Here is a 15277-nt window from a genome sequence, read left to right on the forward strand (position 1 = left end):
ATCTTTAAAAACTACTTTATTTGCTAAACACTTTGAAAATGAATTTCCCGGAATTTAGTCTTATTTTTTATGATTTTTATTTGTTAAGTTAATTATTGTAAACCGAGTCGAGCTTTCTTAGAATGATGACTCGATATTATAAAGCCAAGCCTTAGATTAGATTAGATTATGTGATGTTTTTATAAGATTTCTTTTTAATTGTTTTATATATTAATTTGTATTATAAGCTGCTTAGACATGATTTGATTTGCGGGATATAAAAAAAAATAATAATAAACTTGAAACTTACACTACTTTAGTGATGGATCTGCCGCACAGTACAAAAATGACAAATTTTTATTAACCTTTGCTTACGCCATAAAGGCTTTGGGATTTGCGCAGAATGGAAATTTGGTTTGAAACGTGCCACCCTGTGATGGTATCGGAGGGACAGTAAAGCACCTTGCAGCGGCCACTGGAGAATCGGATCTTGACGCCACCCCAGCAGTCGGTTCGCACAGCTCGGGTTTAAGCTGGTGATAAATTACCGTATTTCCCCACATATAGGCCATCCCTCCGCATAGGCCACCGAAAAGGGCGGCCTATGTTTAAAAAACGGAAGATGAACCAGTTGCATCAGTTGGCCATCTGGGAGGCGCGGGATGCGGGAGGGGCCAAGAAGCGTAAGTTGTTGTTCCTGAATATTTGGGAACCATATTTGCAAGATTTGCATCCCAAGGGCCGTAGTGCGGGATTGCGATGGGTGTCCTAAAGTGGGTGCCCAGATAGTTGGGTTGGGAGAGTACTGGCGAGTATTGGTGGGGAGTACCTTTGGGAGGGTGCGGGGTTTGGGGTGGGATTGAGGGGTATGGGTAGGTTCTGGGACAGGGTACAGGGGATTCAGTGGGGGGGAGTGGTGTGGCATCTTCGGGGGCTCATCAGAGTCCAGGGCCTCGGAATGCCTTTCCGCTCTCCTTCCACTGCACGCTCTCAGTGGTGTGTGCGGGGGGGGGGGGGGAGTTTGGTTGCTATTCCTCTTGTTTTGTCCTTGTATGTTATATTATTTATATGATGCATATTTGTTTCGTATTGTGCACCTTTGGGGTGCCTTGCTACTGTGTTTTTGTTGTTTGCATCAATAAAAATTGTTTGAACCTAAAAAACAGAAGATAAGCCGCTCCATGGTATTAGCTGCGGCTTAGCTTCCGGTACCTCCCCTGCCTTTTAAAATCTTCCCCCCCCCCCACCCCGATACCTTTTTTGGAGCCCCCTGGATGGCGAATCTCCAGTGGTGCAGGGCAGCCACGATCTCTTCAAGATCTGGCCTGCCTTGCATCGCCCACTGAATGGCCAACGTCAACTCTCGCAGGACTCGTGAGAACTGACGTCGGTCATTCAAGTGGTGCGGGGGCAGGATGCCAAAGAGATTGCGGCTGCCCTGCACCGCTGTAGATTCGCCATCCAGGGGGCTCTGAAAAAGGTACCGGGGGTGGGGGGGGATGATTAAAAATTTTTATATAGGCTGCCCCATATAACTAAGCTGCACCCCATACACGGGTTTTTAAAACCCATGTATAGACCGTGGCCTATATATGGGGAAATACGTTAATTGCACTATTTAGAGCGGGAATTAGACTATAAAGAAGATGGTTTGTGTAACTTCTCTGAGATTTTCAGGGCTGCTCCTTTTTAACCAAAGGTTTGAATGTTTTTGTTCAGCGAATTTAATGAACTTCTTTATGCTGGGAATTGGTCCATGCCTTGAATTTGAAGGAACTGGCCTCAAAATGGTTTGGGAAAACCTTAATACAGTTTTCTTACACCAGGAACAGGCTCTCCAAACCTCACCCCTGAGATTATATCCCGCATTGAACGAGGGGAAGAGCCATATATCAGGGGAGAGCCTGGATCAGAAGAAAGAGAGACTGGGGAAAGCAGCTGCTCAGGTGAGTGCAGGACTGGAGTAAAACTGGTAGTGATGGAGACTGGTGGTGTAACCTTCATTTTCACAGCGACAAGTTCCACTATATGAGATCTGCTTGATTACATTACATTAATCCGAGGTCTGTTCAAAAAGTTCCAGGACAGTTTGAATTGCACACCAACGGGAAGTTCTTTTCAGACGCGCTAGGTGGCGTAGAGAAGCTTTTTTTTTTTAAATTTCTTTATTCAGTTTTGCATATTACAACAAGTGTACCAGAAAAAGTCATATGATCTTATAAGTACACACTTGATTTTCCTACATGTAACACTTTAAGTACAACATATCCTTCTTATATTCATATTCTATAATATCTTGAATATTATGTAATACATCTAATATGTAAAACAATTATAATTGACATAGAAAACCCTCCCAATCCCTCCCTACCCGTTTCAGAAAATCCAACCTAATACATCAAAAATATTAATTAATTCATACATATTATAAGATGAATAAAATAATACCCAGCCACATCCCCTCTTAACAAATATCTTATTATGGGAAAAAGTTATCAGTCATTACAAAAATCTGTTAATGGTCCCCAGATCTTCTGAAATTTACCAAAATAACCTTTCTGTGTTGCTATTGTACGCTCCATTTTATCTTAAATAATAAAATGCTAGCCCGCACTTGCCTCGCGTGTTCCCTGATCCCTTTTCTGTCGGGATGTGGCAAGGCAAGTGCGCATGCGCGCCCTTCCCTGCTCTCCACCTCACACTACGGCCCTACTGGCCAAAGCCGCGGCAAGGCAGTGCAGAGCGGCGGCTGCCGGGAAGAGGCCGCGGCGGCTTGAGGCGAAACGCGGTGCAGAGCGGCGGCTACCGGCCGCTAGCACCCCCTGCCCTCTCCGTCGCGGCCCAAGAAAGACGTGGCAGTGCGAGGCCTGGACCTCACCGCTGCGCGATGCGACGCCTGCGCGCTGCACAAAAAAAGAAAACGCTGCATTTTGCCTGGGCACACATGTTGGTGGTGGCGGCTGTGGAAGAGGGAATGGGAGCAGACACCAGCTCCACGCGACCCGGCAGAGGCCCCACACACTCCCCCCAACTCTGCTGACCACAGGGCACCCCTAGCAATCCTAGCCCACAATAGTCGGCCCAGACCCAAGGAAGAGTAGACACTGGAACACCAACAATGCAACAGGTACTCTGGATGGGGTGAAAAAGGTGGCAATAGGAAAGGTAAAAGGGGAAATGGGAATATTGGTAGGTAAAAAGAAGAGAGAAGGGCTACTGCTGGACAGGGGGAGCAGGGAAGGGGTACTGCTGGACAGGGGGAGGTAAATGGAAGAGAAAAGGGCTACTGCTGGACAGGGGGAGCAGGAAAGGGGTGCTGCTGGACAGGGGGAGGTAAAAAGAAGAGAGAAGGGCTACTGATGGACAGGGGGAGCAGGGAAGGGGTACTGCTGGACAGGGGGAGCAGGAAAGGGGTGCTGCTGGACAGGGGGAGGTAAAAAGAAGAGAGAAAGGCTACTGATGGACAGGGGGAGCAGGGAAGGGGTACTGCTGGACAGGGGGAGCAGGAAAGGGGTGCTGCTGGACAGAGGAGAGGTAAAAGGAAGGGAGAAGGGCTACTGCTGGACAGGGGGGAGAGACAGAAAGAAAGGGGGGCAGGGAGAAAGAAAGAAAGACACACATACATACAGAAAGAGAGAAATAAATGCCTAAGTCTACACATCTAGCACCCGTTAATGTAACGGGCTAAAAAACTAGTATATATATATATATGGCATACAGAATTCCACCAAAAGTTATAACTTAATCTGTCATAATTTTTCCAATTGTATGTTATTTGTCGGATTGCTACTCCAGTCAATATGAATAAAAGTTTGTTATTATGTGATGAAATTTGACTCTTTGCTCTCATTTCTACCCCGAATAAAATAGTATCATAAGTCAAGGTTACTGGATTGTCCATCATCCTATTTATTTGAGGCCAAATTGATTTCTAAAATAATAATATGAATGGACAATAGAATAAAAGATGATCTAATGTCCCTGCTTCAAGATGACATTGCCAGCATTTATTAGATTTAGAGCTATCAATTCTATGTAAGCGTGTAGGGGTCCATAAAGCTCTATGTAAAATGAAAAACCAAGTTTGTCTCATAGAAGCTGACAATGTACATCTTAACCTCCAAGACCAAAGTCGTGGTCATTGAGATGCATTAATTTGATACTTAATCTCAATGCTCCAAATGTCTCTAAGACCATGTTTTGGTTTTTTATTTACAAATCCAGATACAGTGGAACCTTGGTTTATGAGCATAATTAGTTCCAGAAGCATGCTCGTAAACCAAATTGCTCGTATATCAAAGCAAGTTTCCCCATAGGAAGTAAGGGAAACTGCTTTGATTGGTTCCACCTCCTTCCCCCCCTCCACGAGGCTACCGGCGCTGCTCCATTCTCCCCCCCCTTGAGGAATCCGATGCTGTTCCAAACCCCTCCCCGCGATCCAGCTTCCCCCCCCCGTGAACCAGCATCCCCCCCCCGCTTGCGTTGCCCCCCCTCCACCGCGATCCTACTTTCCCACCTCCCGAGCAGTCAATGACACCCTTTACCCGACTTGGCACCAGTGCCGGTGTCCGAAGATCCTCCCTCTTCTGGCGCGGCTGGGCGGTGCGTCGGAGATCCTCCTTCTTCTGGGCTGGGCTGGGCTGGGCTGGACTGGCTTTGAGCATTTGCGCATGCTCAAAGCCAGTCCAGCCCAGCCCAGACCAGAAGAAAGAGGATCTCCAACGCACCGCCTAGCCCAGGCCGCGTCAGAAGAGGGAGGATCTTCGGGCACTGGCACTGGTGCCAATTCGGGTAAAGGGTGTCATTGACTGCTCGGGGGGGGGGAAGTAGGATCGCGGTGGAGGGGGGGGCAATGCGAGCAGGGGGGGGGATGCCGGATCGCCGGGGGGGAGGGCGCTCATATAGCGAGGCAAGCTCGGTTTACGAGGCACCAAGTTTGCGAATGTTTGCTCGTCTTGCAAAACACTCGCAAACTGGTGCACTCGTAAACCGAGGTCCCATTGTATTAATTTGTACCACATTGCGGCCTGGTGACCAAAGCACAAGTAACCTCCTTTTTTCCGTTTGTTGATAATCTGTTTTCGTCTCCGAGCTACAGCAGTTTTTGTGAAAGCGTGTTTTCACGATCGGCTATTTTTTATCACGTGCGACCTCAACGAGCCGCGCTACAGCGTGAAGTTCTGTTTTAAAATTGGGCAAGACCGCCGCAGAAACTTATGAAACGTCGAAAGCGGCTTATGGGGAACACGTCATGCGTCGTGGAAGGTGTTTGAATGCGTCAAAATTCACGAATTTTGTACAAAACCGCGATGACGGTTCTTCCCCAGCCACCTGACTCTCCTGACGTGGCCCTTGCTGACTTCTTGTTTCCTAAACTTAAATCCACGCTGAGGGGAACGCGATTCGACACCATTGAAGACATAAAGCAAAATTCAACGCAGCAACTTTTTGCGATTCCTGACGATGCGTAGACTGTTTCCAGACGTAGAAATGACTTTGGAAAATGTATATACGTAGGGAAGGGGAGTACTTTGAAGGGGACCCGATGGAATAAGTTGTAAGATTGGTTAATAAATTTTTTTATTAAATGTATATTTTATTAAATTTCCAAACATAACAAAACACAGGAACGCAAAGTTCAATGAAAGTAAGCTAAAGGGTACAACATTTCAGTCCATAGCCACTCCCGTCCCCGTCCCCCCACCCCCAACAACAGTAGTTCACCAATCATAAGAGAAATATTCCAGTCCTGTGTGTTGTATTCCAGTGGAGATCAAACATTAATAAATTTTTTCGGTTTAATTTCTTTATTCATTTTTTCATATTACAAGTGTATCAGAAAAATACATATAATCTTATAAACACACACTTGATTTTCCTTCCTGAATACTTTAAGTACAATATATCATATTTATATTCATATTTTTATAATGTTTTAGATAATATGTAAATCATTTAATATGTATGACAAATATAAATATAAATAAAATTTTAAAAAAACAAAACCCCAAGCCCTCCCTTCCTATTTCAGAAACTCTAACCTAATACTTCAAAATGCATTAATTAATTCATACATATTGTGAGGTAAATAAAATAATACCCACCCACATCCCCACTTAACAAATCTCTTATTATGGGAAAATGTTATTAATCATTACAAAAATCTGCTATTCATATTTTATTCATATTAACTGGAGTAGCAATTCAACAAATAACATGTAACTGGAAAAATTATGACACATTAAGTTATAACTTTTGTTTTAATCAATTTTTATTAGAATTTTATAATGAATATAAACAATACAGTCACCATTTGTAAGCCAATCCGTGATATTACAATCTTTCACAAAGCATATAAAAAAAAAAAAAGGAAAAAAAACCCAACATAAGTATATCTCAATCCCGCCACTCTACATAAAGCAAACCAATATAGTCAATAATAACCCCCAACAAATTAAACACCATGAGGAAGTCCTTTCGTTGTTCCTTCAAAAAGACTCCCAATTAACCACACCTCTCCTCCCCCTCTATCCCACCCTCCCACCCCACATGAGGAAATAATTAAATGCACTGAAATATTTTGTCCCAAGTTCGCCTTTGTAAGTCATAATAACCATAATGCTTAGCAGCTATACATTCCATCTGTGCAAGTTTTCGCAATTTCTCTAACCATTCCCCTTCTGGTGGAGCAGCTAACTTCTTCCAATATAATGCTATTAAACATTTGGCCGCTGCCAACCCCATTCTGACCAGTTTTGTCTGCCAAGGAACATCTCTAACATTATGTAACCCTAACAGACAAACTTGAGGTGAAAGTTGCAATGGATCCTGGATCCACAATGTCAAAGATCATGTAACAGTAACCCAAAATTTCTGAATCACCCCACAGTCCCACCAAATATGTATAAAAGATCCAGGGCCCTTACCACATCTCCAACAAGAGTCTGAAACCTGAGGGTACATAATATGTAACCGTGCAGGTGTGAAATACCAGCGTGTTAAGATTTTATAAGCATTTTCTTGGACCAATATACAATGAGATGCTTTCTGTACCTCTATACAAATACGGGACCAATCATCCGCAGAAAGATGCAGCCGGAGGTCCCGTTCCCACTGTTGTTTAAAAGGAAAGGATATCACCACTCTACCGCGCAAGAACTTATAAAGAATGGAAATCGGTCTCGGTACTTTACTCAACAAAAGCCATAAGTTTTCCAAAGATTCAGTCCCCTGGGGATTCCCTTTATCCCAACTTTCCGAGATCATAAAATGTCTCAATTGCATGTATGCAAAAAATTCGCCCCAAAGTTATAACTTTTGGTGGAATTCGGTATGCCATATATATAAAATGGAGCGCACAATAGCAACACAGAAAGGTTATTTTGGTAAATTTCTGAAGACTTGGAGACCATTAGCAGATTTTTGTAATGATTAATAACATTTTCCCAATAAATTTTTTATAAAATCAGTCCTAGGTGGGTGTGGAGGAGTTGAAAACTGAGCTTTTTTGTATCGGGTTGAAAGTTATGTTTTTCTTTTCTGTTGAGCTCCATAAACATATTTGACAATAAAATCAGTCCTGGAACTTTTTTGAACAGACCTCGTACGTATTTATGAATTGCTAATATACCCTGATAGGAGTTCAATGTGATTTCCAAATTAAGAAGAGACTGGCTATATCCAGGAACTTCAATCTTACGTTAAAAAACCAAAACATGGTCCCCAAATCTTCTTGAACTTATCCATATATCCTTTTTGTGTTGCAAATGTACGCTCCATCTTATATATATAACAGATTTTTGCAATGACTGATTTTAATTTTTTCCCATAATAAGATAATGGTTAAGGGAGGGAGGGAAGGGGTAAAGAATTTATTCTCTTTATTATACATTATAAAAAATATATCATAATGAATGAATGATTGTCTTATGAGAAATTAATGTGATAAAGGGAGGGAAAAGGGTTCATAATTAAATAATAATTGATAAAATCATTACAATATATATGTTATATAAATTCATAAGAAAAATAATATAAAATATGGTTTATATAAAATACATTATAGAGATATCAAGTGTATTGTTAAGATAAATGTATGGAAAATTTATAACACTTGTTGATATGTGAAAAAATCAATAAAAAACTTAAAAAATAAAAAACCAAAACATAAAAACAGCAAAATCTGATTATCTATTACAGTACATGAGAAATCTTGCAAACAAATAGGTCTTCAGACCTTTACTAGAGAATGACACAGGAAAAAAATCTGTCCCCGTCACCGTTCCACCATCTCCTTCACTGCCCCATCCCCGCAGCATCTACCCTTCCCTCTCGCCACCTCACTGCCCTTTGGCACCCCTCGCACGGTCCATGCATCTCCCTCCCTCCCCCTTCTCTGCGCGTTTTAAGGTTTCAGAGTACTTTTTAAAAGCCGCCGGAGTGTTCGTGCAGTCGCGTGCGTGTGTGGGCGGAAGCTTCTCTGACGCAACTGGAAGTTGTGTCTGAGGAGAAGCTTCTGCCCACATACGCACGTGATGCACGAACGCTCCGGCGGCTTTCAACAAGTACTCTGAAAACTTAAAACGCGCCGCAAAGGTAAGGGGAAGAGAGGGAGATAGATAGATTTGTAGGAAGGTAAGGAGGGAGGGGTCCTTGCATGTTCGGTGACCACATGCGTTCCCTCCCTTAACTGCGGGGACAAGGCCATTCACTGCTCCACGGGGCCTTGTCCCCATACCTGAGGGGAGCACCTTTCTCCCCTCCAGCATTTTGGCGGGTTACCCGCGGCTAGCCGCGGGTAACATCCACCGTGTCATTCTCTAACCTTTACGAAAACTCTCAAAAGAGGGGATGGCTCTTAATTGTATTGGAAGAGAGTTCTATCATTTTGCTGCCCCGGCAGAGCCGTTCCTCTGACGCGAGCAGCCTGTTTTGAGCGCTGCCTCCTGCTGACCAGCTGCCGCTTCGGTTAAGGAAGAGAGGGTGGGAGCGAGGGGATACGTGGCCCAGGACCGCTGCCTTCTGCTGCTTCGGAGCTTTGTGGTTCAGGACTGCTGGCACTTTGTGGTGGGAGAGGGGGTTAGACAAGGCTTCTAACACAGCACTCTCAATCATCCAGAAAAAGCATCCACCAATCCCCATGGGTGCTGGATAACTGAGATTCTACTGTATTTGGGTTTCTACCAGGTACTTGTGACTTGGATTGGCAACTGTGGAAAGAGGATTCTGGGCTAGATGGACCATTGGCTCTGACCCAGTATGGCTGTTCTTATGTCCTGCGACACTCCCTGGGGTGTTTGCAGCTCAATCTTTTATTTATGGAATGTTCTTCCTGTGATTTTGCTTAAGATTGCATCAATACTGCAGTTTAGAAAATACTTGAAGGCACGTCTTGTTTTCAGAAGCATTTACTGAACTGTTGTGAATTCAGTTTTTATGTTTAAATGATTTTTATTATTCCAGCAGTAAGAAGCAAATCCAAACAGTAGTACCATTCAGGAAATAACATTTTCAACAATATAATCAGTTCCCCTCCCCTCCCCAAGAATCCATGGCCAGTCCAACAGCTGAGAGTGGGAGTAAAATCTTAAAGATTCAAAAGTCTACTGCGAGTACGCGGTGTGAGGTCCTGCCAGAAGTGCTCCCGCAAAGAGTCAAGTCTCCCACCATGCGTCTCTCCAGTGTTGCGTGCACTATCATTAGGGATCTCCATTGTGCATATGACGGGGGATCACGGGAGAGCCAGTTGGTGAGGATGGCTTTTTTTCCCATCAAAAGGGCTCTGGAGATAAATGCTGACATTCCCCTGGGTTTGGGCGAGGCTATATGATAAAATCCAAATAACGCCCTCGGTTGCGGCAGCCATCGCCTTCCCCAAAGCGATATATATAGGCATCTTGGTATATAGGCCAAGATGTCTCCAAAACTGTTGGATTGCGGGGCAGGCCCAAAACATGTGACTCAAAGATGCGTGAGCCTGATTGCATTTCGGGCAAGAATGCGACGCAGTAATCCCCATCCGGGCTGCACGTTCCGGTGGAATGTAAAGTCTAAGAACAATTTTCAATTGCATTTCCCAGTGAGTAATATTGGGTGACACCTTCTGAATGTTCTTCAGGACCCGTTGTAGCTGTTGAGCAGTCAACTGGCAATGCAAGTCCTCAGCCCACGCTGTCGCTAATATATCCAGATTCGTACTTGGTTGGCAATCGTGAATTCAGTTTTTAAAGCCTTGATGATGGTATGAAGTTTTTCTTTGCACTTTCATAAAAGCTGTGTTATCATGATTGTTTTCTGGTTTTTAATAATAAGTTTCAAATTTATTTAAAATACTACTGTTAGATATAACATGGATTTTATGTAACCCTTTGTCTTGTTTTTGTGATGTACAGTGATACCTTGGTTTACGAGCATAATTCATTCCAGAAGCACGCTCGTAATCCAAAGTGCTCGTATATCAAAGCGAAGTTCCCCATAGGCCATTATGGCAACTTGGAATGATTCGTTCCACTGACTTAATAGGTACATCTCTCCGACCCATATCCCTTCTTCTGTCTTCTCCTACTGCTCTCCTCCACTTTGACACCCCACCCCGGGAGCCGGCTTTGCTGCTCCCCTGAGGCCACCGGTGCTGCTCCCTCCCTTCGCGACCGAGATTGCCTCCTCCCCCCACTGACCGGCCCTGTGCTTACCCATGCGCCGGTGCTGAAAGTGCCTGCCACCGGTTCTCTGCTCAGGCTGCTGCGGGGCCTTGAGCTTCTGTGCATGCTCAAGACCTTCTGGCTCTCACCCTCTCCGAGATTCTCATGAGAATCTCGGAGAGGGCCTTGAGCATGCGCAGATGCTCAAGGCCCCCCCAGCAGAGAACAAGGCCTTCTGGCTCTCACCTAACAGGGTTTCATCATTTCCAACAAACATCACCCACACACATCCCATTCACACACCCCTCGATCAAAGAAGTAAAATGGAAAAAAACTATACGATGGCCTCCTGGCCACTCAAGCAGCTAAACTAGATAACCAAATCTCCAATCTACAGATAACGACACCAGACTACAAGACGTTCAGAAAAGAAATAAAAACTATACTCTTCAAGAAATTCCTGAAACAGCCATAACTTCAAACTTACCGTCCTTCCTCCCCCCTCTTCCCGCCACACAGAAACTACATAACCTACTCTTTACCTCTCTAGAAAGGACACATGTTCTTCCATTGTAACCCAACGTTTTTCATCTCTTTTGTAATCCGCCTTGAACCACAAGGTAATGGCGGAATAGAAATCTCTAATGTAATGTAATATTGAGAACTAATTTATTGTCATGCATCCACGATGTTATTCTCTCCATGCACTCAATCAATTTCCTATCTACATAATGTACTCCTTCAGTTACTGGGGGGAAAAATGGATAACTTCCACATAAATTAGGTAATTAACTCCAAGCTCCTAAAAAACATTCCCTACTGGTGCAACGAGAGGACATAGGATGAAGTTAAGAGGTGATAGGCTCCGGAGTAATCTAAGGAAATACTTTTTTACAGAAAGGGTGGTAGATGCGTGGAACAGTCTCCCGGAAGAGATGGTGGAAACAGAGACTGTGTCTGAATTCAAGAAAGCCTGGGATTGGCACGTGGGATCTCTTAGAGCAGGGGTGTCCAACCTTTTGGCTTCCCTGGGCCGCATTGGCCGAAAATAATGTTTCTGTGGCCGCGCAAACGCTGCAGCAAGACAGAGGAGGGAGCCGGCAAGATGGTAAACACCCGGGGGCAGCAGAGGAAAACACTGCATCGCCCTCGACCGGGACCGCACAAAATACTTCACGGGGTCACATGCAGCCCTCGGGCCGCAGGTTGAACACCCCTGTCTTAGAGTGAGGAAGAGGTAATGGTTGCTGTGGATGGGCCATTTGGCCTTTAACTGCCATCATGTTTCTATGTTTCTAACATAAATATTGAACAAAAGGGCAGATAATGAGGACCCCTGCGAAACTTCATGTCCCCTTCCTCCTGGTGCAGGTTACACCCTTCAGTTCTCAGCCTTACCATGCAAAACTGTGGTCAAATAGGCAGAGCTGATTGCTCAGGAATGATGATGCTTAGACTACCACACTAGCTAGCTATTGGAAACAGGATACTGGGCTTGATGGACCTTCGGTCTGTGCCAGTATGCCAATTCTTATGGGGTTTTTTTTTGGGGGGGGGGTTGTAATATCGTGTTTATTGAAGCAGAAACTGCAATTGTTATGTTTTTATGTGAGCCAAGTGTGGGATCATCAAGCCATGGTGACATCACTGATGAGACTGGCTCTTAGGCATTGGTGGAATGAGGCTTTATGACATCAGAATCTCAGCTCTGGAATGTTGCTACTCTTTGGGTTTCTGACGGGTACTTGGGACCTGGGTTGGCCACTGCTGGAAACAGGATACTGGGCTTGATGGACCTTCGGTCTGTCCCAGTATGGCAATTCTTATGTCTAGCCATTGTGACATCACTGCTGAGGCTGGCTCTTAGGCATTATGACATCACAATCTCAGCTCTGGAATGTTGCTACTCTTTGGGTTTCTGACGGGTACTTGGGACCTGGGTTGGCCACTGCTGGAAACAGGATACTGGGCTTGATGGACCTTCGGTCTGTCCCAGTATGGCAATTCTTATGTCTAGCCATTGTGACATCACTGCTGAGGCTGGCTCTTAGGCATTATGACATCACAATCTCAGCTCTGGAATGTTGCTACTCTTTGGGTTTCTGACGGGAACTTGGGACCTGGGTTGGCCACTGCTGGAAACAGGATACTGGGCTTGATGGACCTTCGGTCTGTCCCAGTATGGCAATTCTTATGTCTAGCCATTGTGACATCACTGCTGAGGCTGGCTCTTAGCCATTGGTGGAATGAGGCTTTATGACATCATAATCTCAGCTCTGGAATGTTGCTACTCATTGGGTTTCTGACGGGAACTTGGGACCTGGGTTGGCCACTGCTGGAAACAGGATACTGGACTCGATGGACCTTCGGTCTGTCCCAGTATGGCAGTTCTTATGTTTTTGGCTGCACTGCCTATGTGGCCGGGAGTGTGAAGGAGTAGCCTAGTGGTTGGCGCAGTGGCCTGACAAGCTGGAGAACTGGGTTCAATTCCCACTGCCGCTCCTTGTGACTCTGAACAAGTCACCTAATCCTGATATATAATATGTGAACCGCTGTGATTGTAATAACAGAAAGCCCCTTTCACTCTTAGACAACTTGTCTGCCAGGCAGCATTCTGTGACTGCTTTGTTTGCTGCCCCTTTATGGGTAAGGATCAAATCACACGGTTTGTAAATGAAGACTGAATTTATGGCCACTTAACGGTGGTGGGAAGGAAAGATCCAGGTTACTTGCTGTTTATCTACTTGACCTTGGGTTCTGCCTTGTCAGCTTCAAGTGTCAGAAATCATGAAGCCCACAGGGGGCCCTAGAAGAAAGGCAGATAAAGACCCTAGGGCCTATCTAGTCTGCCTAACAATGCCATCTCCTGTCCCTTAGAGATCTCATGTACTTGTCCCAAGCGTTCGTGAGTTCAGATACACTTTTTTGGAGGCCAGTCCAAGGATTCGCCACCCTTTCTGTGAAAAAGTATTTTCTGAAGTTATTTCTGAATGTATCCTCTTTCACCTTCATCCTCTGCCCCATCATTCCAGTTCCCTTTCAATGAAAGACACTCGCCTTATGCGCATTTATGGCATGTAATCATAATTATAATAATCAGTTTATATACTACAAGACCGTAAAGTTCTATGCAGTTTACAGTAGTTAAAAAAAAAAAACCCAAACCAAAACAGGTTATCTGAATCAGTCCGTGGGTCTAGGTTTTGCTTTCAAGAAATGAAGTGCGAGACCACTGTTCATCCTTGAATGTGAGCTTTGAGGAATGGATCTACTCCTTGGGATCCTGCAGGGTACATTGGGTCTTCTTGTTTTGCCAGAGACTGGATACTGGGCTTGCTTATATTCTTAAATCCATGTACAGATGACCTGGTGTGGCAGAACAAGTCCTGGGAGCTGGAGTTCGGCACCAAGCAGGTGGGTATAAGCGAGCCGAAGTGAGGCCGGGGAGGCGGGCATCCTCTAGCCCTAGCCCCGAGACAGCCGGCTGAGACATCTTTATTATATCCTGTTTATGTCATTTTGACGTTCCAGTCTCCTTTTTCCAACTGGCCATTCCTTTCCCTATGCACTCGAGCATCTTTTTAGCTCCTACTGTCGCATTTTCTACCTGTTTGGCAACCTTAAGATCATCACGTATTAACTATTAGAGAATGACACGGTGGCAGTTATCCGTGACTAGCTGCGGGTAACCCACCAAAACGGTGGGGGGGGGAAATTTTCACTGTGGGCACGGGGACAAGGCCATCCACCGCCCCATGGAGCGGTGAATAGCCTTGTCCCCGCAGTTAAGGGAGGGAAGGCGCGTGGTCACTGATCGCACGTGGCCCCCTCCCTACCTACAGCCAAATCTATCACCCTCCCCCTTACCTTCGCGGCGCTTTAGTAAAAAAAACTTACTGAAGCTGGCAAAGCCTGCCTGCCTGCAGTCGCGTGTGGGCGGAAGCTTCTCCTCTGACGCCCACACACACGCGACTGCAGGCATAGGCAGGCAGCTCCGCCAGCTTCAGTAAGTTTCTTTACTAACGCGCCACGAAGGTAAGAGGGAGGGAGATAGATTTGGCCGGAGGGAGGTGTCAGCCTAGAGGCCTCTGGGAGATTATATCAATCTGACCCTGGCATGGGAAGGCAGATAGACCCTTAGTGCAGGGAAACTGTTTTAAGTAGCCCTGATTGATATATTTTAAGTTTCAAGTAGCCCTGATTGAATCATGGCTAGCTAAAAGGTGTTAATGTCTGATTAAGAGGGTGCTTAGGACAATGGTGCACAGATCAAGCCAGAGACTTAATCCCATCAGATTTCTCACCCTCCTTTGTCTATTAAATTGACCATTGTCTCAAACAGTTTGCAAGTTCTAAACAGAAAGATACTGGGAGATACAATATTTTCTCTATTCAGAATAAGATTCCAAGGTATAAAAGCCTGCTCTCTGCTCTATCAAGTTATCTCTCTCTTTTTCTATTGAGCTATCAGGAAAGGGGTCTTGGCCCTCTCTCTCTCTCTTTCTATCTAGCTATCTCTTGGCTCTTGGCTTGGCACTCTGGCTCCCCCTCTCTCTGTCTATCCTTCCCTTTATCTATGGAACACAAAGCTTCCTAGAACTGCAAGCTTCTATGTCCCTCTTTACCTCTGACCTCTGTAAGGCAGTGAGACTGCTTGC

The 15277-nt window shown here is 45.0% G+C and overlaps 1 protein-coding gene across 5 annotated transcripts in view; it reads left to right on the forward strand.

The window, feature by feature from the left end:
- Window positions 1-15277, forward strand: part of LOC117354543 (oocyte zinc finger protein XlCOF6-like) — a 30838-nt gene that overhangs the window by 8287 nt on the left and 7274 nt on the right. For 3 of the 5 annotated variants that reach the window (XM_033932251.1, XM_033932247.1, XM_033932248.1), the window contains one exon: window positions 1806-1925. The exons of the other annotated variants lie outside the window; for them this stretch is intronic. Coding sequence is in view for 2 of the 3 variants with exons in the window: in XM_033932247.1 (XP_033788138.1) it covers window positions 1806-1925 (120 nt within the window). In the remaining variant the exon portion in view is untranslated. The remainder of the gene's footprint in view (window positions 1-1805; window positions 1926-15277) is intronic. 5 annotated transcript variants of the gene reach the window in all.

The sequence above is a fragment of the Geotrypetes seraphini genome, chromosome 2 (assembly GCF_902459505.1).
Source record: "Geotrypetes seraphini chromosome 2, aGeoSer1.1, whole genome shotgun sequence".
NCBI classification, from domain to species: domain Eukaryota; kingdom Metazoa; phylum Chordata; class Amphibia; order Gymnophiona; family Dermophiidae; genus Geotrypetes; species Geotrypetes seraphini.